The 25,170-nt window shown below is 37.4% G+C and overlaps 1 protein-coding gene across 1 annotated transcript in view; it reads right to left on the bottom strand.

The window, feature by feature from the left end:
- Positions 1-17,389, bottom strand: part of LOC107082559 (fibroblast growth factor 11-like) — a 48,142-nt gene extending 30,753 nt beyond the window's left edge. Inside the window, exon 1 of the mRNA XM_015371313.1 lies at positions 16,425-17,389. Within this exon, the coding sequence (XP_015226799.1) occupies positions 16,425-16,617 (193 nt within the window). The 5' untranslated portion in view covers positions 16,618-17,389. The remainder of the gene's footprint in view (positions 1-16,424) is intronic.
- Positions 17,390-25,170: the final 7,781 nt, after the last annotated feature.

Raw genomic sequence — 25,170 nt, 5'->3', positions numbered from 1 at the left:
GAGGCCTGAACATCCTCTATCACATGTTTCTTCTAAACATGTGTTCTTGGAACAATTCAATTGTAAAACAACCTCATGCTTTGTTTTAACATATGTGCTGAGGTTTAAAGTAATATCCTTTTGTTTCCCCTTTCTCTTTAGTTAAACCTCAGCTGATGTAATTAGGGACATCCCCTTTTCTTCAATAAATAGCAAGGAGAAAGCTGAAGACTGCAGAGCGGGTTGGAGATTTGTAAACTCTGCAGTCTCCTTCCTATTCTCCTCGCAAGTAACTAAATGAATTGTCTCTGTGCTTTCTTTCTTTCCCTGTATGTATGTATGATGTTTTAGGTGTTTAAACCTGACAGTGAGAAAAGCCAACCTTAAAAAGAGGGGGTAGACTTAGGTTTCAGCTCTCAAAAACCTACAACGTCCAACTGGTCTCCAACTTGTCCATAATGACTGATGGAAGAGACAACTTGTATTTCCTGCTCCTCTCTCTTCTATTGGCAAAAATACAGAATTCAAGACCAGAGTAAAAAAAAAAAAAAAAAAACATTTAAAGAAACTAATTCACAAACTGAGGAACTAAAGTTCTTCCAAAAAAGAAGAGAATAAAGGCCAGGTCACACGGGTTGTGTACGACATTATTAAAATATAGATACCTGAAATTCCAATTTAACTAGTAATACTGTATATCAACAGTTGATACCTGTAATTATATTTCTTCAAGTCGAAATATATTTTTGATGTCAATACTTGGATTTCTAGATATCTAGAATGTTATATTCATTTTGGATATGTGAAATAGTAATTTTGACCAGCAGTAACTCTATTATGGACATCTGAGTTCATCCTCGTCAGTTTTAGATAGGAAGAATGTTATTCTAAATGCATTTGAGACATCTGGATTAGATATTCAGTTAAGCTAATAAATGTCAAAAGGGCCACTTAAAATGTGTTAAGATTTCAAGGTATCTGAAAGTTTATTCTTACCAGTACAATTATATTTTTTTGCATCCTTNAAGATTTCAAGGTATCTGAAAGTTTATTCTTACCAGTACAATTATATTTTTTTGCATCCTTAAATTTTATTTTTGCTGGCAAAGCTGTAATTTAGGATTTCTATATGTACAGTTTTGACTAGTAGGAATTTATTTTTGACCAGGAAGAATCTTATTTTAGAGATCAACAAATGGAAAAATAGAGAGGACAGTGCTTCTAATAAATGTCAAAACAGCATGCCATAATTCTCTAGAGACGTGAGAAGGCAGTATAAGGACTTTAGAACTGGGTTGATGCAGCCTGGCAAGCCAAACTGACTTACTTCATGTAGCAGGTAAGACTGATTACAAAGCAGGCACAAACTGAGTCAGCAGAAACAGTTAAGAACCAATCAAATAACTACAGATGTATTGCAAAAATGTTTTAATTCAGCTCAAGACATTTTTTGTTCACCTATCCTTTAATTTGGATTCATAGTCATTGGGTTACATAAGCTTTGTGTCATCTACATATCTACAAGCTCCCCCTAACTTGATTTAGGGAGAGCACGTTAATCAGAGGCGGCTGGCCAATAGAGGGTGCTAGGGCGCTGCCCCACCCATCCAATGACCCTGATTAAGACATAAAATATGTATATATATTTTTTATAACTTAATTTTAAATTAACATTAAAATTTTTCAAAATATATTGATATGTATTTTTTAGATGTACAAGATACATATTTAATCCTTGATGACTAGTAAAGCGTCATTCCATTTTTAGTCCGATTAGTGATGTATTTCTGCCCTAGGGTGAAAAATTCTTTGCCCATTGACTCTCGTTAAAAGTTGTACATCCGCAGTAGCTCCTCTGCAATACAAAGGTATAGGAGAGCTCAGGGCGCTGGAGAGCTGCGCCCTGAGATCACAGGAAGTGTATTTGCTCACCTTGTCCCGCCACAGTGCAGACGTTTTGTGGGTGATTGACAGGTCAGGTCGCCTCCTTTTTCAAACATCGGGATCTGGTACCAGCATGGATAGAGACAGGTAGGACTGATTCAAGGCACCTTTTAGAAAAGGCAAATAAGACCGAACAATCTGGGATTCACATAAAAAATATTATAATATAGTGTACTTTTTCTAAATGTTTGTTAATTTGAAGAGTTGCTCTTAAATAGACACATTCTCAGAAAGTTTTTATCCATCCATTTTCTGACACGCTTAATCCCAAGTGGGGATTAAGGGTAGCGAGGGGTGCTGGTGCCAGCTGTCTACGGGCGAGAGGCGGGGTACACCCTGGACAGGTCACCAGTCCATTGCAGCAGAACGTTTTTAAATATTAAAAAAATATAAAGCTGACTAACAGCTTCTCCATTATTAAATTTCTGACCATACAAAACACAAATTATGTTCACAAAGCCTCAGCAGGGCAAGATTTATGTACAAAAGTAAACTTGTAGATGAAATTATGTTTTTTTTATAAGTGTTTTTATAATGATTTTTGTTGTTGGCATTCATATAAATATACTAGTGTGATAACTTAGTGTACGTTTAACTGGTTTTTGGTATACGTCTATTTTGAATTTATAAACCCCCCTTGAAAAAACTCCACCAGCCGCCACTGATGTTAATACTAAATAGGTCAGGACCTAAGATGGATCGAGGAAGGCCACATGTGATTTCTATAGTCTTTGATGTAAACCGTCCTTGTCCTTGAAGTAAATTTAAAACCAGTAAAGTGCCCTATCAGAGAAGCCAAACCAGTTTCTAGGCACTCTAATAACATGTCAACGAGTGATCAATAGTGTTGAATGCCACACCAAGGTCCAATAATACCACCACAGTAGTTCTTCCATAGTCTCCATTCATATGGATGTAACTGAACAACTTGGTAAGGACAGTATCAGAACCAAAAATCTTGAATGAAAGACATCAAACAGCTGGTTATTGTTGAGAAGGTGTTCAACTGCTGAAACATAGGTAATACTCAACAATGAGTTATGGAATCTAAATCAAAATCAAGGAAATCACATTGTCTTCAAAAACTGAATTTCATAATTCATTTTATTACCTAATATAATAATGTGAACATCAACCGATTTGTAGGAATTCTGACTCTCACTCACCTTTATTAACTGCACCTCTTAGTTATCTGTTAAAAAAAAGACACCTGTCCCACACTTAATCAAAAAAACTCCTACCTCTCCACAGTCGACAAGATCAGAGATCTATGTAGGGACATCATGGAAAAAATACAGTAGTAGACCTGCTCACAGCTTGGATAGGCAAATGCAGGGCTGCCCAAGGTCAGCCCATGAGGTTTTAAAGGTTTCCTTGCTTTAGCACAGCTGATTTCAATTGATAGCTAATAACAGTCCTTCTTTGACCTGCAGTCATCAGAATCAGCTGTGCTGAATAGGGAAAATCCTCAAACCTGCCGGACAGCGAACCCTAGAAGCTGATTTATGGCAGCCCTGGGTCAAAGGAAGATTGGCAAGAAGACTGGTGAGAAAGAAACAGATGTTCGCACAATTATAAGAAAATGAAAAAAGTGCAAGATCTATGTCCCGTGATTNCTTTGATCTCACAGTCTTATTGGAGTCACTTGAGCATTAGTGGCAGGTTTTTCTTGATGAATAAAAGCATTTCTGCTTTTTCACCACTCAGGCGACTTCTTTTCTCATCTACTACTACTCATCCAGCCAAGCTAAACAGGCGTTCACTTTCAATGCTTGTGCATGGGGCAGAGAGATAGGTTTCCTCGTAGTAGCTTTGTTTTTTTTTCATTGCTCATAAGAGCCAACAGAGGGCCACCGACGGACTGTTTTCTTCCGGTGGCTTTCGCTTTAGCCCTAGCTTGATTGTTCTTTCCAAATGCTGCATATTCAGCGGCGTGGTGGTTTCCTAAATGGCGAACAAGGTTTGTAGTATTAAAGCTTTTGGAACTGGTTCCACCCCAACTAATTTCGGACTTACAAGAATTGCAAATTGCGAGCTTTTCGTCTCCTTCTTTAATAGTATAATATTTCCAAACCAACGACATAGCTGCTCCTGGTGACCTGTGAACTGCGACACCGGATGTTGTTACAGTTCACTCGACCTTGTGGGCGGGTCATTAAGCGTCATTATTATAGTGTACTTTTTCTAAATGTTTGTTAATTTGAAGAGTTGCTCTTAAATAGACACATTCTCAGAAAGTTTTTATCCATCAATTTTCTGACACGCTTAATCCCAAGTGGGGATTAACGGTAGCGAGGGGTGCTGGTGCCTATCTCCAGCTGTCTACGGGCGAGACTTTGTGACTTTGAGGTTTGTGAAACAATTTTGGACCATACAAAACACAAATTATGTTCACAAAGCCTCAGCAGGGCAAGATTTAAGTACAAAAGTAAACTTGTAGATGAAATTATGTTTTTTTATAAGTGTTTTTATAATGTTTTTTGTTGTTGGCATTCATATAAATATACTAGTGTGATAACTTAGAGTACGTTTAACTGGTTTTTGGTATACGTTTATTTTGAATTTATAAACCCCCTTTGAAAAAACTCCACCAGCCGCCACTGATGTTAATACTAAATAGGTCAGGACCTAAGATGGATCGAGGAAGGCCACATGTGATTTCTATAGTCTTTGATGTAAACCGTCCTTGTCCTTGAAGTAAATTTAAAACCAGTAAAGTGCCCTATCAGAGAAGCCAAACCAGTTTCTAGGCACTCTAATAACATGTCAACGAGTGATCAATAGTGTTGAATGCCACACCAAGGTCCAATAATACCACCACAGTAGTTCTTCCATAGTCTCCATTCATATGGATGTAACTGAACAACTTGGTAAGGACAGTATCAGAACCAAAAATCTTGAATGAAAGACATCAAACAGCTGGTTATTGCTGAGAAGGTGTTCAACTGCTGAAACATAGGTAATACTCAACAATGAGTTATGGAATCTAAATCAAAATCAAGGAAATCACATTGTCTTCAAAAACTGAATTTCATAATTCATTTTATTACCTAATATAATAATGTGAACATCAACCGATTTGTAGGAATTCTGACTCTCACTCACCTTTATTAACTGCACCTCTTAGTTATCTGTTAAAAAAAAGACACCTGTCCCACACTTAATCAAAAAAACTCCTACCTCTCCACAGTCGACAAGATCAGAGATCTATGTAGGGACATCATGGAAAAAATACAGTAGTAGACCTGCTCACAGCTTGGATAGGCAAATGCAGGGCTGCCCAAGGTCAGCCCATGAGGTTTTAAAGGTTTCCTTGCTTTAGCACAGCTGATTTCAATTGATAGCTAATAACAGTCCTTCTTTGACCTGCAGTCATCAGAATCAGCTGTGCTGAATAGGGAAAATCCTCAAACCTGCCGGACAGCGAACCCTAGAAGCTGATTTATGGCAGCCCTGGGTCAAAGGAAGATTGGCAAGAAGATTGGTGAGAAAGAAACAGATGTTCGCACAATTATAAGAAAATGAAAAAAGTGCAAGATCTATGTCCCGTGATTTGGGGCTCCATGGAAGATATCATCTAATGAGGCATCATTGAACATGAGCAGGATGATGGAATGGCCCCGACTGAAAGAATTACCTGAAGGCTGGGACCACAGTCCTAAAGAAGACTGTTAGTAACTCAGTGTTCCAGCAAGGCTTAAAATCCTCTAAAAGTTATTGCATGTCCAGACCCTTCTGAAGTTTATTATAGACCGTTTGAATGATCTAGATGAAGAATTGTAGAAGAATATGTGGTCTGATGAGAAAAAATTGAGCTTTTTTATCCAAACTTCATTCACTATGTTTGGAGGAAGAAGCATTGTTGCAACCTGAAGAACCCATTTCAACCGTAAAGCATGGATGTAAAAACTGCTTTTTGTAGATGCTGTTCTTAAAACGCCAGATGACAGCTGCACTGTATTAATTATAACAATGAATGGGTCCATATATTGGGAGATCTTTGCCCATAACCTTGTTCTATCAATAAGGAAGGTGGTTAAAGACAGGTTATGACCTTGACAGTGACCCAGCACAGCGCAAGGGCAATAAAAGAGTGGCTCTGTAATGCTACATTCACACCAAACAGTATTGGAGCAGCAAAGTAGTCTCTGCTGCATCATTTTTTATGTTTGTACACATAAAGGTCAAACTATGCTCTTGTGGTGCATCAAGAAGAGCATGAGCAGAGGCATCTGATGCTTGTGCTGCTCTTGTGTTCAATAGCATTGTGACTTTTCTAGGCTATATTTGCTGTGATAAGTGGATAAAAAGTAGTTTTAATATGTTTTAAGCAAGAAAGTACACCTTAAAATATAATCTGTGCAGTCAGTTCATCAAGATTACAATCCTGCCCTAAAATGTAATTTTCTGTCGGAGCTACACAGACCCCCACAGCCGGTGAGCCATCAGTGGAAATCCCCCGCAGTAGCTCCCTCAGGCAGTCCAGCCTTTTGGGCATTTTCAACAGTGGTTGGTTGGCTGGAGTAGATGTTAGGTTTTTTCAAGTATGTGGTACTTTAATTTTAAATTACTTTTTTGTCTTAGATAGCACCTCTCACAGTTTAAGAATACATATGATGAAAACAAAAGTCTTAAAACTGGTAGTGTATTACATATTGTCTTTCCCACTATAAATGTTATAGATCAACATGTTAGACTATCACATTCTGACTTTTAAATGCATTGGTTAGGGATTAAGAATTTATTACAGTTTATGTTTAAACTTTCTTTTTTTTTTTTTTACAAATCCATCATGTTGTAAGAATGTTTAGGATTTGGACTTGCTCGCCTACTATTGGCTTTCTACACTCACCTGATTCTTATTCTCCTAGTTAACATAGAACACTTGTGATTTTAATTTGGAAAAAAAAAAGTTTTGCCAGAAGCACATTGTATCAGCCTCTGTATCTACCATGGAAAGGAGATACATATGACTATGTTCATCACTTCAGGGACAGGTGTGTGGGCTTGAGTGACAGAAAACATTCACTGATCCAGGTCAGCGGAGAGTGGGTCAAAGTGAGCTCAACGTCTGTTTATGTGCATTTGCACGCAGGTGTTGTCGCAGCTTCCGACAACATGTTGACTCATCAGCAGGCTTGTATCCAAGTGACCTCTTCCCACATGAGGGAAAATGTGATTTGCAGCTTACATGCAGAAGTGTGCGGTCTCATGCAGGTAGTTATGCAACAATTAAATGAGGTGGGATGGTACAGCAAATGTACTTTCACATATAACAGTGAAATTGTTATATGTTAAGAAATGCTGTAACCGACATATCTAGTCCTTACAATTTTGTCTTTTATTTTGTTTTTTTTTTCCTTTTTTAATGTTTTGAGGCTCACCTTGGGCTTATTCCCAGTTCTTTATTGCCTGGAGCGAAAACTCTTGAAATAACACTTCCTCTTATAGTAAGTGCCTACTAAACAATACTAACCTTTTAAAATAATTTAATCAAAGTATAGCAGAGTAATATAATACAATTACAGCAATGGGGGTATTGTCAACCTTGATATCAAAGGCAGAAAGAGAAGCCCTGAAATTATATTTCCTATATATTTTTATTTCACATTTATATTTTTTCTATGTTCTTACACCTTAGTGAACTCAGTCACCAGGCCAGTGTCTATGTAGGATGTCCGATCATTTGACGTCTTTTAAGCTCCACAAGGCATTTTCATACTCTTTGGTTTTCAAATTTGTGCTTTTGAATTTTTCAATTCATCTTCTATTCAGACATGCTGTTCTTATGTCACATACAGGAGGAAAGGCATGCATTAAAACAGTAATAACTGGAAACACAGCAGTTATTATCATACCAGGGTGCAGTTCTCCGGGCCATTTAAGGTTAGGGGTGACATTGGTGTAATCTACTCGAGATATCAGGTTAGGCACAATAAAAAGCAATGCAAATGTTTTGTGTAAAAAAAAAAAAATAATGAAAGTTTATCTTAAAATCTTTCAATATGGAAAGGTTTGTAAATATCCACAAATGGAAATACATGAAACGATGGGGAACAGTGAGAAATTTAAATTGGTTTTCCATTTGTATTTGAAAGCTGTAATTTTCAATATGTGTTAAGTAATGTTTTTTCATTGCTATGGTTGTAACAGTGGCAATAGTGGCTGTATAGGAACAATTTAGAATAAGCTGGAAACTTAAAGTCCAAAACTCAGATGTCACACTAATGTGAAAAAATATCTGCCCCTTTCCTGATGTCTTTTCCAAAAATGTTCTATGTTTCAGATTATACAAATTTAAATATTAATCCAAGACAACTTAAGTTAAGACAACATGTAGTATTACAGGAGTGCTTTAAATATTAGGAGAGAAAAAGATCCCAGAGTACTTCATCCTGTGTAAAAAAGTGATTGCCCCATACAGATAATAAATGGTTGAACCACCCTTACAGCAGTAACACGTGCAATTAAGCATATGGGATACATAGTGAATGACCTATACTTGTACAGCACTTGATCAAGCCCAAGGTCTTCAAACTGCTTCACACTACAGTCAGTCATTGATGGTGGTCACACATGTACAGTTGTCCGCTTCATTGTGGCCATAGATCCATAGGAGAAGGCTGACAGAAGAGAGGCTGCCATACAGTTAATGTTTTTATTTGTAAATTATCATCTTTAAATGTACAATTTATCAAATGGTTAAAAAAAAAACTAAAAGAACAAAAAAAATATATATATACATACCGTAAATCCTCTAATATAGGACGGGGCTTTTATTTCACTCAGGTGTATCTTGGTCCAGGCCATTATTGGAAGGAGGCCAGAATTAGAGGCAGACTTCTATTTCTATTTTAACAAAACAGACTACCAGTGGAATGAATCAAAATTAGATTTTGTGTCTCTTTGAACCTATAAAATATTAGGTCCATTTATTGAAAAAGTATAGTTACCATAATGGTATACACAACATTTTTCAGACATCTTCCAGCAGCAGCAATTTTTCTGCACGGCAATACAAAAAAAAAAAAAAAAAGACACAGAATGCAATCTTGGCCAAACAGACTTCCGAAACAAAGTTTTTAAAAAAAATATTGGAAACAGTTCTGCCATCACAGCAAAACTTTATTTGAGACAGGCTAAGTGGAAGTAGGCTACCAGTATCATATATTTCAAGGGAAATTGAGAACAACGAAAGCCAAGGAAATTCTGTAATTGTAAAGCTGCTTGGTAACCACCAGACCTACTGGTAATCACATAATCACTCTTGAAATTGTTAGCAAACATTGCCCCCTGTGGTACTTGTATGTTACAAGTATGTCACAAGTTGTTGAGGACTGCCCGGGAACATCGTAGCTTCTAATTATAGCCCCGGCCTGTATACGAACCTTTTTTTACCTCTGCTGACAGCGAGACCAGCCATTGTTAGAGTCCCGGCCACTAATGGAATCCAGGCCAATATACTATTATATCTATAGATATATAGATCTATATATATGGATGGATGCATATATATAGATCTATATAGATCTATATATAGGTATAGGGATGCCCCTCATCAGATTTACATTCAGTATTACTGATCATTTTGAAATTCCCATTGGTGAAGTGAGAGAGACGGTGCCTTGCCTTCCAAAACGACCCTTTCACACAGCAATTATGTGTGCCTCTGTTTAAATGAGGTCAGAGCACATAAGAAGCCGATATAATCACCGTGTGCCTCACGGCTGCTATCAAGGACACTTAGACCACTCTCTGCAATGTAATTGGGCTGAAAGAATAAGGCAGTGTTTGGGTTTTTTAAAGCTGATCAGCAGAGTACATGAGTCGATGTTGGTTCTTGTCTTAATAAAGATGAGTACAGTTTATTTTTTTCTAATGGTTCAGCAAGTGAGCTCCTCCTGTTAAGGCTGGGGTTAAGAAATGTGGGGGTGACCGAGCAGCCAAGGGTATTTCATCTCTTCTTACATTGACGGCATCAAACAAGAAGGGTTTTTTCCCCCATTTGTGTTATCAGGACACTCTAACTCCATTTATGTTTTCATCATTGCTTTTCCTTAAGCTACATGTCTGTAAAGAGAAAGTTTGATCAGGTGCATGTATGTACATATGCTAATTTGTACTGCATGCTACATGAAATGACTGTCTCTGGTGTAATGTTTGATTCTGTGTCAAATAAAATGAGGATCTAGTTTCTCTCTCTTTTTTTTCTCGTCTAAACTGGGCCACAAGCTCTTCTGTGCTGCTGGTAATTATCAACCTTATGGGAAGATAGCGCATGGGTGGAGTGAAGCTAGCAAACATCTTTGAGGAATGTTCGGAGTTTGTTTCAGCAGTAAAAGAGGAAAGGACATGTGTAAAGGCCAGTGATAGAGTGCCTGAGTGATATCAAGACACACAATGTGACACACTAAAGAAGGCAGAAAAAATAATGCACTGGAGTAGAGGAGGAATAATGGGATGCAGCGAGGTTAAAGGAAGAATGTGAATAGACTGGATAGCAGCTTCAACAATGACCCCCTAATATAATTTCAAGGCCTCTTGAATCATTTAATATGACAGTGGAAGCAGTTTTCAAACTTGGGGCCAGAGTTATTGCAGCTTATTATGGTGCTGACAAGAGCTTGTCAAACACAGACAGGACCAAACAGGACTCACACTAATTCTCTGACACACATTCAATAATCACATATGTGCTTCATTACCATTGTGACAGGAGCAGATCAGTGGTTAGACAGTTAATAGTATCCTCAGACCAACACTGTGCAAGACTTTCAAAGCAACCTCATTTGCTTTGAAAGGTTCTTTCTTATTTAGGGATCACCACCACACTGAGCATTGGTTGGTCAAGCATTCCATGGTGTTACAACTGTTATTAAGGGAAGAGAGATGTAAATGGGGACTTAAAAAGGTGCTATATAAATACAGGTCATTTACCATCATTGCACATTTGGAGCTAGTGATGTGTTCTAGAAATCTCAGATGTAAGGGTAAGCTTTAACCCTCGTAATACACACATGGATATTGACATTTTAGTAGCAATGCAATGTCAAGTTAACTAGACTCACTGTGTTAATAGAAAGTTAAATTTGTAGTAAACTGTAGAATTTTTTTTTTAGAAAAAAAAAAATCTGTTTTACTTCTTATGCTCCCTCACACATACATTTTATTGTAGCCTCTGATCCCAACATAAATTATTTTGACTTTCAGCCACAAAAAAATGATTTTTATCTTCTTGGAGAGATTGAATCAGCTAATTTTTTTTTAAGGAAGTTAAAGCTTTAATTAAATGTAGTAGTAGATCACATAGAAGCTTTATGTTTGCCTTAAAAATGACATTCTTTCACGTTAATTTAATACTACAGAAGCAAAATAAGCTTTCCCCCCAACCTAAAACCATACCTGTCTCTTTTATTCTTCCTTCCTGCCAGGATATAAATAGGACCTTTAATGTATGTAGAACAAACAGAGGCATCCTTGGCATTGCTAAAGGCTTTAGACCCCTGTCAAAAATTGTACTGATCACAGTAGCAGCCTCTACACACTACCAGCTCATCTGTATCCATCTAATTACTCAATCAAAAGAGTATAAATGTAACACCGAAACAAACTGATTTGAAACCAACAGCTACATTATCTGTGTCATGCAAAAACTATCTTCTAATTGATGTTGCACCAAAGGATTTATTATTTCTACATGCCCAACTTTAAATCTATGTCCATAGCTATTATGCTTTATAAGAGACAGAATATTTTTACGTTCTACCTAAACCTTTATTTGACCTTGTTTCTGCTCCATCTTTAACTTCAAAATTGATGATGCCAATTAGTTCCTTTAGAAATGTTTTTGCAATTTATTAACAATTTGCTTGGACTTTTATTGAACTTGTGCTGTTTTTAAGATCTATTTTGAGAAACTCTGTGCATAACTGCCCGGTTTAGTTTAACTAACAGTTTTTCTTTGTTATTCTATTTGAAGCGGTTGATGTGTACTCCAAGCTCAATAAAAACTACAGAAATTGCGCTATATATTAGTCTCAAAGTGTATTTCAAATTCATCATCGTAGCAACTAAAGTTTAGCAACTCACTTTGTTCTAAAATGGCTTAAAAACTGACAGTCAATCTGTCACTCATTATTTCTTGTACTTAATATCCAAAATACTACCATGCAAAGAATTAAAATTGATATTGGACTTCACTAATGCTTTTGTGTTGTCAGCCAGCCAATCTTCTTTGATTTATGAGGAGCTCCAGAAAAAGAATCAGTTAATCAAGTGTAATGGACTTAAAGTTAATATTTCTTGTTTACCCCCCTAATTTCAATAAAAAAAAGCATTTTTCATGCTCTTCCATCAAATGCAATCATTAATGCTCTAATGACTTCCAAATGTAATTGTTCATCTTTTCACCTAAATACTCTTTAAGCCTCCCCTTCTTTATCCTTTAATCATTACCCCAGCAGATGTTCTCTGTCTTCCTTGTCTCTCCCTTGTTGGAGGTAAATTTAATCTAACTTTGTCAGCATTAATGAAAGAATCAACAGATCTAATTTAGTTGGTTTGTGTGGGAGGTTAAGGTGGGACCTATGGGACAATAACAAAACAATATTGTGTTTGTTTTATGCACATCCCTCATACCTGCATCACTCTGACTGGGACCCGTTTTGTCAACAAGGATTGCTCAGATAAAACATTACAGATCAGCTCTGGAATATATTTGTTTCCAGTTTGCATTTTTATGAGAAAATATTATAGGCGAACAGGTAAAAAAAAACTTAAATTTGCATGAAGAGACAAATTCATCCCTCATTTTTGTTGCTTATGTAAAAAGGATTAATTTAACTTTAGGTTTCAATGTGAATTTGATGTGATGGGTCAATCCTTATATCTGTTTTTGCTGAAACCAGCTGCTTCAACATGATCTGTTTCTTGACTGTTTGGATCCTAGTGGTGAGTGAAGGGTTGGTTGAAGCTGGAAAATCCGAAGAAGCTGGTGGCAGGAGTTCAACAGCAATCAAGTGCTAATCTTTTGCTTTTCTTGATGTATAAGTCCTTCTTAAAATCAGATGATCGTTACCCAGGGATTAATAGCTTTTTTCTCCTTAAAAAATATTATTTCCAACAACAATCTACTAAAAATAGAGCTTTCAGCACTAATTATTATGTATAAGCCTAGTTTACAGTCTATCAGAAAGTGAACCATAAAATCAGAAGCTATAAATGTTTTTCGCAACTGAATATGCCATGTTTCTTGTTCATATTTTATGTACAACATCAACCCTAAAACATGCAAAATTGTAATATGGAATTAAAGGACAAAGGCACACCATACCTTTTAAAATAAGTTAATTAAAATGACTTAAACAAAATTTGAAAAGACAGTTTTTTATGATAATTCTACTTAAACACTATTTACTATTTTGTGAATGTTTATTTGAAAACAACCCCAAATTACAGACTCTTGTTGCAGTAATATTAAAAAAAGATTCAGGAGTATTTTAACTTTGGATTGATTTGTCCAGCTCTGCTTCTCATTCCAGGTTTAAAAAAGGTCTTTACTTGCCTCGTCTGACACCTGACAATCTTTCAGTAACATTGCATAAGGAATTGTCAAAAATAAGTTACATTTTTTCTATTTAGGTCCATATTTACCCCTCAAAGATTAATGCCTCTCTTCGTGCCCACCCCCTCCCCCTAACTCTATCTACATGTATCTACCTATCTCTGACCCCTACCACAGTCAGTAAAGTTCGGATGGGAAGCTACATAACACTGCATTGTCTGATCAGGTGTTGTTGAGTAAGCGAGTTTGTCGGTCTGATCTCTTGGGGTCAGCTTAATCCTATCCTCCGCTGGATGTCTCCTTGTAACCTGGTCTGTTGCCCGCCTGTCGGGGCCTACGTTTGTGTTCCAACAGTCGACTGGCCCCTCGGATGCTTACTCCTACAACATACTATTGCATCTCTCTATGCCAAACAGCACATTCAATGCTGCAAGACGTCTCGGTTTGCACAACGCTTGCATGCTGCGGTTTTGAATGATTCAGCAAATAGTTTCAGCTTTTTCAGGTTTTGACACTATGAGATGTTTTAATGCTTACCGCAAAAACATTTCTGCATAAATACACTATGTTTACTTATAGGGAAGATACTGAATGTGATACAGACATGCAGGTAGTTCAGTATGCCCACCTTTACAAGCTAGATTCCACCTTGACCAAACTAAGGTGGGTTATTGATTATTACATTATTGAGCTGAATTGATCTCAAAAGAGAGCAACACTGCAGATCACTGACAGTGCAAGGGCCACCCCTTCAAAGAGTCCCTTGCAAACTACATAGTTGTACAGGACTCCTAGCTGAGGTTGATGAAGAGGACAGAAACTTCTTAAATAAGGTTGGTGTTGTGCTTTGTCACTGATCTCATTCCATCATAGATTTGTGCCAGACTTAAATATATGCAGCAAACTGTAAGGCGGTTATTATGGCGGTTGTTATGGAAGCCTGTTGCTTTATGGTAATAGCAAATATATGAGGGGATTTTTGTTACTAAATATCAGGAGAGCACATTACTGATGGGGAAATAATATGACAAGTGAAAATCAGCTACTTAAAATTTTCAACCTTGTGAGGTTTTTTTTTTTCTGTATAAGCGGAAATATTAACATATCCCCCCATGAATGCATTTCTTCTATTCAAATTTTAAGATGTTCATAGAGTGATGAAAAATATTATTTAATCTCTTTTTATTTTTACTATTGTAAGGTTTCAAGCTTTCTCTGGTGATATTTTATACCAGGTCCTCCCTATGTAGGGGAGATACTGCCTAAAAAAAAAAAATACTGTAATAAAGATTTTTTAATGGCATAATGTAACACCAGTGTTCAACATAGTTGATTGTCTGTGATGCCCCCTTTTTTTTTTCTTCCCAGCAGACAATACAAAGAATTTATGATTAAAAATGGCCTCTAGCTGAAAACAAAATTATGAGTATTAATCTAAAGAACTTTAGTAAAAACAACACAGTAACTATCCATCAGAAAAAAAATAAATTCCAAAAAAATTAAAGAACCTGAGAACCTTTACCAGCAAAAAAAAAAAAAAAAAAAAAAAGAAATGGTTTAATATGGCTATAACAGTCTGCAGACCCAAATCTGGAGGGGCTTATTATTTCAGAATGCTTCACAACAGCTATTTTTACCCATTGTATTAATGTGTTTTATGTGTTTCAACACTTTAACACAATATGTGACGTTAGGATTTAATAACACTTTTGAGCTTCCCCTGGTTCATAGAGCAGCAGCCACCACTGATCTAGATGTGTACACTATGTGGAATGTTGGGGACAAAGTCATTTAAATATTTTTTACTGAAAACATATATGGCATTTAAATGTTATCATACATATTTAATTGAACTGTAATATTATCAAAAAAGAAAAGGGAACAACCTACTAACTATAAATTATTACATATTTACCGATTATATATTGAGAAAAAAAAAAAAAATATATATATATATATAGTCTAGCTACATCTTTTAGAAATATAAAGAAAAGCCCAAGGGATCTAGACTTCTACAGGTTATAAATAAACTTTTTTGGAAGACAAGTTAAAAAAGTGGTTATCTTCATACAGTCATGAATCAATTACACACTTAAAAGATTTGAAAATTCATCATTGTTTAAATTTATTAGTATTCTGTATGCAGCCCTATACAGCCCTCTCTTGTGACTTTTCCTTGTAATTTTTCCCATCAATTGCAAAAGAAAATATCAAATGTAATAGAAATTGGTAGTTGACACATTAGCAATTGCCAAAATATATCGTACTAAGCACCCACTCATTCTTTATTCCATACACAATTAGGAATCCAAATTGCCTCAGTCTTTCTCACTATATATACCTCAATAATCTAATGTACCTCACATAACCCCAGCAGGCAACACAAGGAACAGGACAACCCAGGAAATGTTTACATTGATGATGAAGTAACTATGTGTGCGCTTACAGCCATTAGATTCATGACCCCCTCCCCACCCCCCATTATCCCACCCTATACCGCCTCTATTGGCACTGCAATGCAAGCCAACATCTGGTATGATTATGTAAACAGAGTTTTCTGAAAACCATGGATTTTTCGATTTGGCTAAAGCAGATGCCCCATGCTTATACTAATACACAGCTAAGAAAAATGTCTGCAACATAATATCACAGTATTATAGTATTTCACATGGATTAGTTTATTGTAATATTTTCACAGTGTGAATGCGGTTCGGGTTGAGTAGCAATATGGCATTTGATTAGTTGGAAATTATTATATAAGTAATGTATGTTAATGCATAATATGTATACAAACAGGGCTGAACTATTGCCACCACAGATAGACCTATAAAGCAGAATTTTTAAAGTAACTTTAAACAATGTTGAGAAAGAAATTACATTTTAAAGCATAAAAAAGTTTAAAACGATTGGTAAGAAAGCCACAGCATAAGTAACTCACCTGGTCTTTTTTCGTTGCGAACTTTTCGACCTCCGCATAGTCGAACCTTGGATATCAACACCAGGATCTGCTTCTGGCACAAGGACTTGTTGCTCTTGGGACAGGGCTTGCGTTTGTTGGTGACCGGTCGGTTGGCTTGGTCGTCCTTTACAGCCCGTTTCTGTCTGATCAGAGAGCTGGCGAGAGCTGCCATCTTCTGCCCCCCCTCACACCTTTGAGAGGGGGGTGTCTTTCTTCCCTGTGCTCCCTTTGCTGGCTTGTCTTTTTGCTTTTCTCAAGAAAACTGGAGTAGGACAGATGTTTAAGGAACCCCCCTAAGGGGAGATTGGGCAACTAAGTGGGTTAACAGTGAAGAGTTTAGTTTGATGGTTCCCTTGGAGAGGGAAGATCTGTAAGATCAGATGTAGTCCACTATAAAGAGTCCAGTCAAGGACAAAAATAAAAATATAAACGTATTGAAGAGCACAAAAATGTGTTACAGTCACATTTTTTGACCAAGGTTAGACTGATTTTAAAAGGTAAAGATGGAGACATAATTTCAACCCTCTTCCCCACTCATTTTTCACATCAAGAGGTTCCTTACCAGCCAAGTTCGAAATGTTACATTCCCAAAAGCTAACCTACTTTTAACAGACAAAAGAAAGGAGAAGGAGCTCAATTTATGTTACATATAAAAACTCTTTTACTGAAGAAAAGTGAGGTCATCCTGGATGCTAGGAAACTCTTAAAAGAACAAGAAAAGCCAAAGTGTTTGTCACCCATCGTACCGTCCTCAGAGGTCCAACTTTGCCTCCCATTCAAATGTGGCAATATGGAATTAAGCACGAAGAGTCCCACTGGTATTACAGCTGACTTAAATCCAGAGGTGGAAGAACAGCAGCAGTCGGGACGCTGGGGGTCTTTGTCAGAACAAAGCGGAGACATGAACGCAGACAGACAAGAGACTCCTCTTCTGCCTCCGGATGGCAAGCTCCTTTCCCACAGTCCTCACCGAGTCCCCCCTCCCCTCCCTCGCCTCCTTCTTTCCCTCCTCCCATTCAAAGTCAGCGAGCGCTTCCGAGAGTATATATGTGTGTGTGTGTGAATTTCGGCAGCCACCATCAGTAGAGGTGACATTCATGAGAAAGAGAGAGAGATGGGGGTTGGGGTGCTGTGGGGGGCATGGGTGAGGCAAGGATGAGGGAGGCTGTGATGTGTATGAGAGAGTTTGCTTAGTAAAGGCATGAAAATGAGGACGGAAGACGTCAAACAGCGCATAGACCACAGTTCTGTTATTCTACAGAAATGTCCCCTTAAAAGAAGGCTTAAATCATTTTGACTGCCAGACTGAAACAGTGGGGGTGGGGCATATACAAGGGGGGAGGAGAGGACAGAGGAGCAGATTGTGACAATTTTCTGTCTCTTCAAGACAGTTTCACCCTGAGATACCTTTCTACTATATCCCTAACTTGAAGCAGAGTATCATTTAATTGCTTTTCCTTTTATGTAATTTCCATCTTCATTTAGCGCCTTTACTAAATTGTCAGACCAGTGGTCCAACAGTAGTACCCTTCCCTTCGCTCTAAATCTGGTTGCAAAGTACTTTCAGTCTTAGGCTAAATCAAGTGACTTAACTGCCCGATACAGAGCCTTAGTTATTGGCTCTGGGGTTACCCCCACTCTGACAGCAGAGCAAATGCCTGTAAAAATAAATACATACAAACTTAAAGCACATCACCCCCTCATCTTACTTCTAGTGAGCTGCCAGCAGCAAATTATTACCTCAAAATCAAACATTACTACAGAATGACATGCTTGGTGATCATAAAAATTTAAATGATTTCAAGGTCAAATACAGCAAATGGTTCAAAAAAGTAAACTGGGAATATTTTTTTGCTCACCTATACTTCAAATGACTAATATGAATGAGGACCGAATCTAAAATAAAGCTCCTGATCAAATTCTGCCAATATCCCTCTCTCAAGGTTGAATAGTCATCAACTGAATGGATCCTCTTTCAAGACTGAACTGGTTGAACTTGCGGTGAGCGGTAACCATGTTGAACAAATATGATTTTTGATTATTCAGTCACCTCATTGTCCTGTTATTCTAAGTCTGAGTTGGTTAACGAAGCACAACCCACATACTGACTGGCAGAAAGTGGAGATTTTGGGTTGGGCCACTTCCTGCCTAGGTTCTTCTTTGCGTTCAGCTAAGCCTGAGACCTCGGCTATTTGTGCTGAGGATGACTGTTATCCTGATCTGACTAAGGTTTGTGAGGAGCATCATGACCTCAGAGAAGTCTTTAATAAGAATAAGTCCACCGCTCGACCTCCACATAGGTCTTATGATTGTGGGATCAACTTACTGCAGGGAACTACACCCCCTAGGGGTAGATTATATTCTTGTTTGAATGAAATTACGGTCAAAAATCGATACTCCATTCCTCTGATTAATTTGGCTTTTGATCAGAATCAGGGGGTCAAGATCTTCTCTCAGCTGGACCTCCACAATGGTTACCATTTACGATTACTTACGATTTGGTTCGTATCAGAGAAGGTGACGAGTGCGAGAGCTTTCAACACCCACACTGGATAACTATGAGTACCTGGTGAGGCCTTTTGGGCACGTTCATATATAAAGTTAGTGTTCCCAATAGTTATAAAAGCTAGGGGGAAGTGCCCTCCAACCCTTAAAATGATCCCTTCAGACCGATGGAGGTCGGGAGCTGACTTCAGAATGGAGTGGTTCCCAGAAGTCATTCAGTGAAAGGGTCAAATCCACCATGGGCTCTAGCTCATGGTGGATTTGATTGAGGGACTCCGTTTTTAGCCAGCGTCTCTCAGCTGCTCTGGAAGGGGCTGGATGGGGTCTGAGTCCCTTGGTCAGATCAGCCCCGGGCTGGTTCCCGCTGGCTGCGCGGGGCTTGGATGTCCGATGTCGGGGTTCCAACCACCTTCTCCGCAGTATGATTATGCATTACATTTGTTTAACAAAATCTCGTCATCACTGTTTCTATCATAGAAGGTATAATGTGATGGTTAATTGTAATAGCTCTTGTTTACTGCTAAGCATGCATGCACGGTAACTGTCATAAGGAGTACGTGAACATAAACGCAACCTATGGTCTTAATAAATGATTCAACATACATTAAACAGATTAATAAGGGAAAAATAGCCATCTTCAGTTTTGCACATTTCTTCTCTGAAAACACACCGAAGCAATTTTCCTTTTATATATATACATAATATACAGGAAAATTTACAGGAAAAGATCTACTCAATATTTAGAGAAGAAGAGACAATCATATTGTTGTAATTTCAAGTGTATAATAAAAGGCAGTAGATTTTGAAAAAGCAATGATGATAAGTGCATTTGAGGGCGAATAAAGTTGTGAGGGTTTTAAGATTTGAGATTAATTTGATATTTGAGGTAAATGAAGGAACAGTTTCCACTATATGTTAAATATGGAGTTAATGTGTTTATTGTGGATATGATTTGCAGCTTGTATGTATTTCTTTATTTCACTATCTAATGTGAATAAAGAGGGTTTCACTTTATTGAATATACTTCTATGGTCACTGTGGAGGGAACTCACTGGAGTGTTCTCAGAACCAAGTGAGAAAAATGGGACTAGGACTTAATTCTAGACCAGAAAGGTGGGCACTATTGTTTGGACACTCTAACTTTTCTCAGTCTACAGACCTGGGACCAAGAATGTTAAACCTGATGCTCTCCAGGGTGTTTGATATGGACGCGGAGAATTCTGGTGGTGCAGAGGAGTTTGTGATACCAGAGTCTGTAAGATGTTCTATCACTATGGTTGATATTGAGAAGAAATCAGGCAAGCTCTCCTTAATCAACCTTCTTCAAGTGACTGCCCTAGTGACAGTTTATTTGTCCCTGATGTTCTGAGAAGGAGGGTCTAAGAGTTCTATCATGGTTCTTGTCTGTTTTGTCACCCTAGTGTTTCCAAGACCATTAACATTGTTCAGAACATGCCATCAATTCTGCCCCGTCTAGCACCAATGGGCTCTCTCCGTTTTTGTTGTGTTTGGTTTTTAGTCATCGGTGTTCACCATTCAGGAGAAAGACTCCAAGGTTCCATCAGCCTATTTATCTGTTCTCTGGATTATTAATTCCTTTCTTCCACCTGCTTTTCCAGCTTCTATTTAAATTTCATGTTTCTAGCCATCAGGGTCAGATTATGAAAGCTGAGTGTGAGAGCCCTCTAGCGTACCTTATTGAGGTTTGATTATCTGATCCCTACCTGTTTCTGCTCTGGACTTCTGAGTTTGGTTTACCCCTGTTCCGGTCTGTTTCTTTCTGTTCCAGTTTTCAGACTGCTGTTTGGATTCTGCCTGTAAACGACCTTGGATCTGTCCCTTGATGGCTTGTATTCTCTTTTGGTCTCTCTTCGTCTCTCTGACCTACTGATCTGGACATCTGTTTTTTGTTTTGTGACCTGCTTTGGATTTTCCCTTTGGATTCTTCTGCTCTTTTGCTTCTGCTGGCTTTCCCTTGTCAGTCTGTTGGGCCTCACTCCTGGAACTCTCTGGGTGGCTCACGCCGCATGCTATGGAGAAGTCATCCAACAGGTTTATACTTCCTTCTCTGGGCATGGACAGAACTAAGAACCAGGTTAGTGACTCACATGCTCGTTATAGTTCTCCGTTTTGTGAGTTTTGTCGTCACTAACCTGAGCACCTATGTCTGCAGAGATTCCAGCAAGCCGGTCCCAGCTGATGAGGAGCAATATTCTGTGCAATCAATAAAAATGTTTAATTTTAAAAGATATCTTTTCTGTCAGCCTGAATCCTGGGTTCTACTTTTTGAGCCATTACACTCTTGGCATCTAGATTCCTTTCTGTCGATAAGATATAATTACTAGATCTAAATGAACAATATAAATTAATCAGAAAAATCGCCAAGAAAGCCCACAGAATCCTGTACAAGCTTCTGAACATTATAAAGCAAAACCCATGAAACTCCTACAATATAACACGTAGTTCTGGCTTACAGTGTTGTGTTTTTTTGTTTTTTTTTTTTAATAAAAGATTTGTTTATTTTGCATTTCTCATGCACTATTCTATTTAAACATACCATAAAGTCACAGGACGGCTATTTGTGGGTGATAACTTGAGACTGAGCACGAGTTACTGAACGTGGTTGACATCATGAATTGTTTATGCCAGGTCCGTCAGTCACCTCTCAAACACTGTAAGTGCAGATTGTAGCATATATCGAAATATTGAAATTGTGTTCAAATGTAACTATTATTGAATAAAACTATATTGTGACATACTGTCCGGCCCTATTTTCTCAAAGTAGGTGGAACTACAAAAAAGTTTATTTTTACCTCTGACCTAATACTCTATGAGGAACTCAGCCACAAAACTCAGAAAATCCTGTCCACTAGCTTATGTTTTGCCTACAAAAGACAGCACAACACATTAGCAAAGTGGGCATTTTCAGACTGATGAGAAGGAAAAGGAAGAGGAGAGCTATTTACATGGAAGACTTTTTTTTCGCTGACCCCAGTTACCCCATTCTCAGAACTATTAATTACGCTATTGACCTTATTTCACTTTACATATTTCCTCACCTGTAAAGGAAGAAGGATATTATCTACACTTTTCCTACTTAACACTGCCAAACCATAACCAATTACTCAACATTTGTCAGACACCCTATTAGAAAAAAGTTCTGTACAGATGAAGTGTCAAGAAAAAACAGGGAGAACACCCAAGGCATGGCTCTTGGAAGGAATTGGCATATTTTTGTTCTCAAAGCTAAGGCAGCAGGAAAAAATTGTAAAAAGACCCAAAGATTTGTACCCAGTAAACCATATATATCAAGACAATTTTATCACATTGTCACATTTGCTTTGGGTTGTTATTTTAAGAGGAACTCCTGAATATTAGGGAAAAAAGGAGCTAGTGTGAATAAAACAGTACATGTAAAGCATGTCTTGTTTAAATTACTGCTTGATACATTGGTGTGAAAAAAGGTTATCTAAAGAACTTTTTTTTTTTTTTTTACATTATTGTACATTTGAAATTTTTAAAAAGCTTGCTTCTTATACCAAAATTATTTAATCTAAGGCAATTACTCCGAGCGGAAATAGCATATACAGTATGCTCTGCTCTAATAACTCATAATGACCACAGATGATGCAATGCAAGTTGCCTATTATATAAAAAAGTGCAATAAAAATATTCCCATTTCTTTTTGGGTTATAAAATAGCATTGAAAACAAATTAATTAAATAAAGTATAATGTCTAAAATCTTATTGAGTGAGTAGGGCATAACGCCAATGAAAGGCAGTGTTATTTCACTACCCTTTAATGACTTTATACTTTAATTTGTGGATTTTTTTTCTCCTTTTTTTATTAATAACTTAAAACAAATTACATTAGTTGGGAAGAAAACCAAGCTGTGGCAAGTACTGAAGACCCTGCATATGACGTGTCTGCTTTAACACTGAATAGTTCAGTTAATAAAATAAATGGCTGTGACATTATATTAATTCATATTGAGCACAAAATTGTGTGACAAGTTTTGTCAGGGAACAAAAAAGAAAAACAGACTAATTGGTTATTTCTGGTGCATTTACAGCAAATTGTATTAATGTATATTATCCCTGTCAAATAACTAAATTAATCTAAACTAAACTAAACTCTTTATATCTGAAAAGATCTGTTTAACCCAAGCTTTTTTCACTGTCTTCAACAAAGAGGGGCTATTTTTTATAATGACAAATAAATGAAAATGTATTATAGCATTTTGTACTATCCACACTGGAAGATAGTCATGAACAAACAGGTATTCTTATATATAAATGTAAGTACTTTGTCATTGAAATTGATATGCATCTAAACATAAAACAAAACCTTCTTGTTCAACCCCTAATGCACAGCCCAATAAGTCAGTCTAACAGAGCTCTAAATTATCTCTCTTTATGTTGCTTCAGATCTCTTTTACAAGCATATTTCCTGTGAAACTAGCTTTTGGCTTGACTTAAGAATGCAAGGTCACTCAGAATAACTCCTAACAATGCCAAGCAAGGTCACTGGCTGTCAACACCTGATTGGCAGGTGACAGCAGATATTCAGTCTTCGGAAGGACGAGGAGTTTGTGGGGTCATTGAAGAGGGACCCGCAGATGAGAGAATTTAATTTGTATTGATGTGAAAACAGTTAAGACATTTTTTTTGTCCCTCTCTAATGACGTCCCTACTTGCTCCCCCTCCCCACCACCATTCACTAACCGTCCCCAGTCACTCACTTGTCTTCTTACTTTGGGTTGAGAATCAATCTCCTAATGGACATTGCATTACGCACATTGCCAAAAGTTGTTCTCTGTCTTGATTTTTTTCTACTCTCAAGTATATGCCAAGTTACACCAAAAGAAAGCTAAGTAGGGACTCTTCAGGCATTAGACTCTCTCAAGGTTAAGAAATGTTTCCATCATTCTAATGAAATTTTTGACCAAAAGCAAGTGAACACATTAAGAATGAAACCATTTTGTACTTCTCCAAATGAGCAAAGGCTATTATGAGCACACCATACCTGCACAATGTGAATTATTTCAGTTTAGACATGCAAACCTGCCTTAATGCACACTTGATCAATGCAGGGTATGTGCTGCATTCTCATTAGCTGCACAGAATCTCTGTACACAGCCTCTTAAAAGGGGAGAAAATACAACAGATATCAAATTAAAAGTAAGAAAAAATAGTACATTTATGTCATGAGTCTATGTATGAACTGTCTTCACCTAAAAGTTAATTTAACAGTTATTATGTTAAAAATAACTCATTCCACCAGCAAGCTTAGAGTATTGACATCACATCCTTTTCCAAGGGGATGGATAATGTAAAATGTGCTTGGTGTTAATGAAGACATCCTTTATGTTATTTAAATGCTGCAAGCCATTGAAAGATGAATGTGGGATCATTTTTATTTAAAATCCTAATGAATATTTTTTTTCCTCTCTCATATCCTTTGTAAACTCCATATACTACACTATAATTTTCAGCATTCGCAGCCTAGAGAATATCAAATGCCAATTTAAGTACCCAGAAGGAATGTTCCAGTCTACAGTAAATGCAGTTTGGATGGATGCCAACCAGTTACATATAATTTGATATACAATTAAATTTATCTTATTTACATACCAGTTGTGGGTGGCAGGGTGGCATTGGAAACCTCTCTATGTTTTTGTCGTTGTTTTTTTTCCTCTGGTTTTTCCTTTGCTTATATGCTTTGGAATGGGGTATACTGCTCTAGGGCTATACGTATGTATTACCTGTTTGCTGATGTATTTTACCCCACCGAAAAAAGTCAGATCATTTCTATGTGAATTGATCTGGGGTGCAGCAGAAAACAACACATGTCCAGGAATTCTTACATGCGAGAATCAACTCTGAAAACGAGCACAGGGCATTACGCATTTCCAAAATGCAACCCCTGCCTAAGTCCAACAAGTATTGATATAGTGTTCAATATTCCTATAAGGTACTTTGTATGCCTGATGACCTCACTGTTTTCACTGATTGTTAAATGTTCTAGGATCCCTTGGCTTAACTAATTTCATCAAGGTTTTACATGATTCACCACCAGTTTATGTAAATGTTTTGGACTTTGTACTTCAAAACTTGTCAGTTTGTAAGACTTGAGGGTTTATAGTAAACCTCCATCCATCCATCCGTCCGTCCGTCCATCCATCCATCCATCCATCCATCCATCCATCCATCCATCCAT

The sequence above is a fragment of the Cyprinodon variegatus genome, unplaced genomic scaffold (assembly GCF_000732505.1).
Source record: "Cyprinodon variegatus isolate N-32 unplaced genomic scaffold, C_variegatus-1.0 Scaffold56, whole genome shotgun sequence".
In the NCBI taxonomy this organism is placed as follows: Eukaryota; Metazoa; Chordata; class Actinopteri; order Cyprinodontiformes; family Cyprinodontidae; genus Cyprinodon; species Cyprinodon variegatus.
This window is presented reverse-complemented; position numbering and strand designations above follow the sequence as displayed.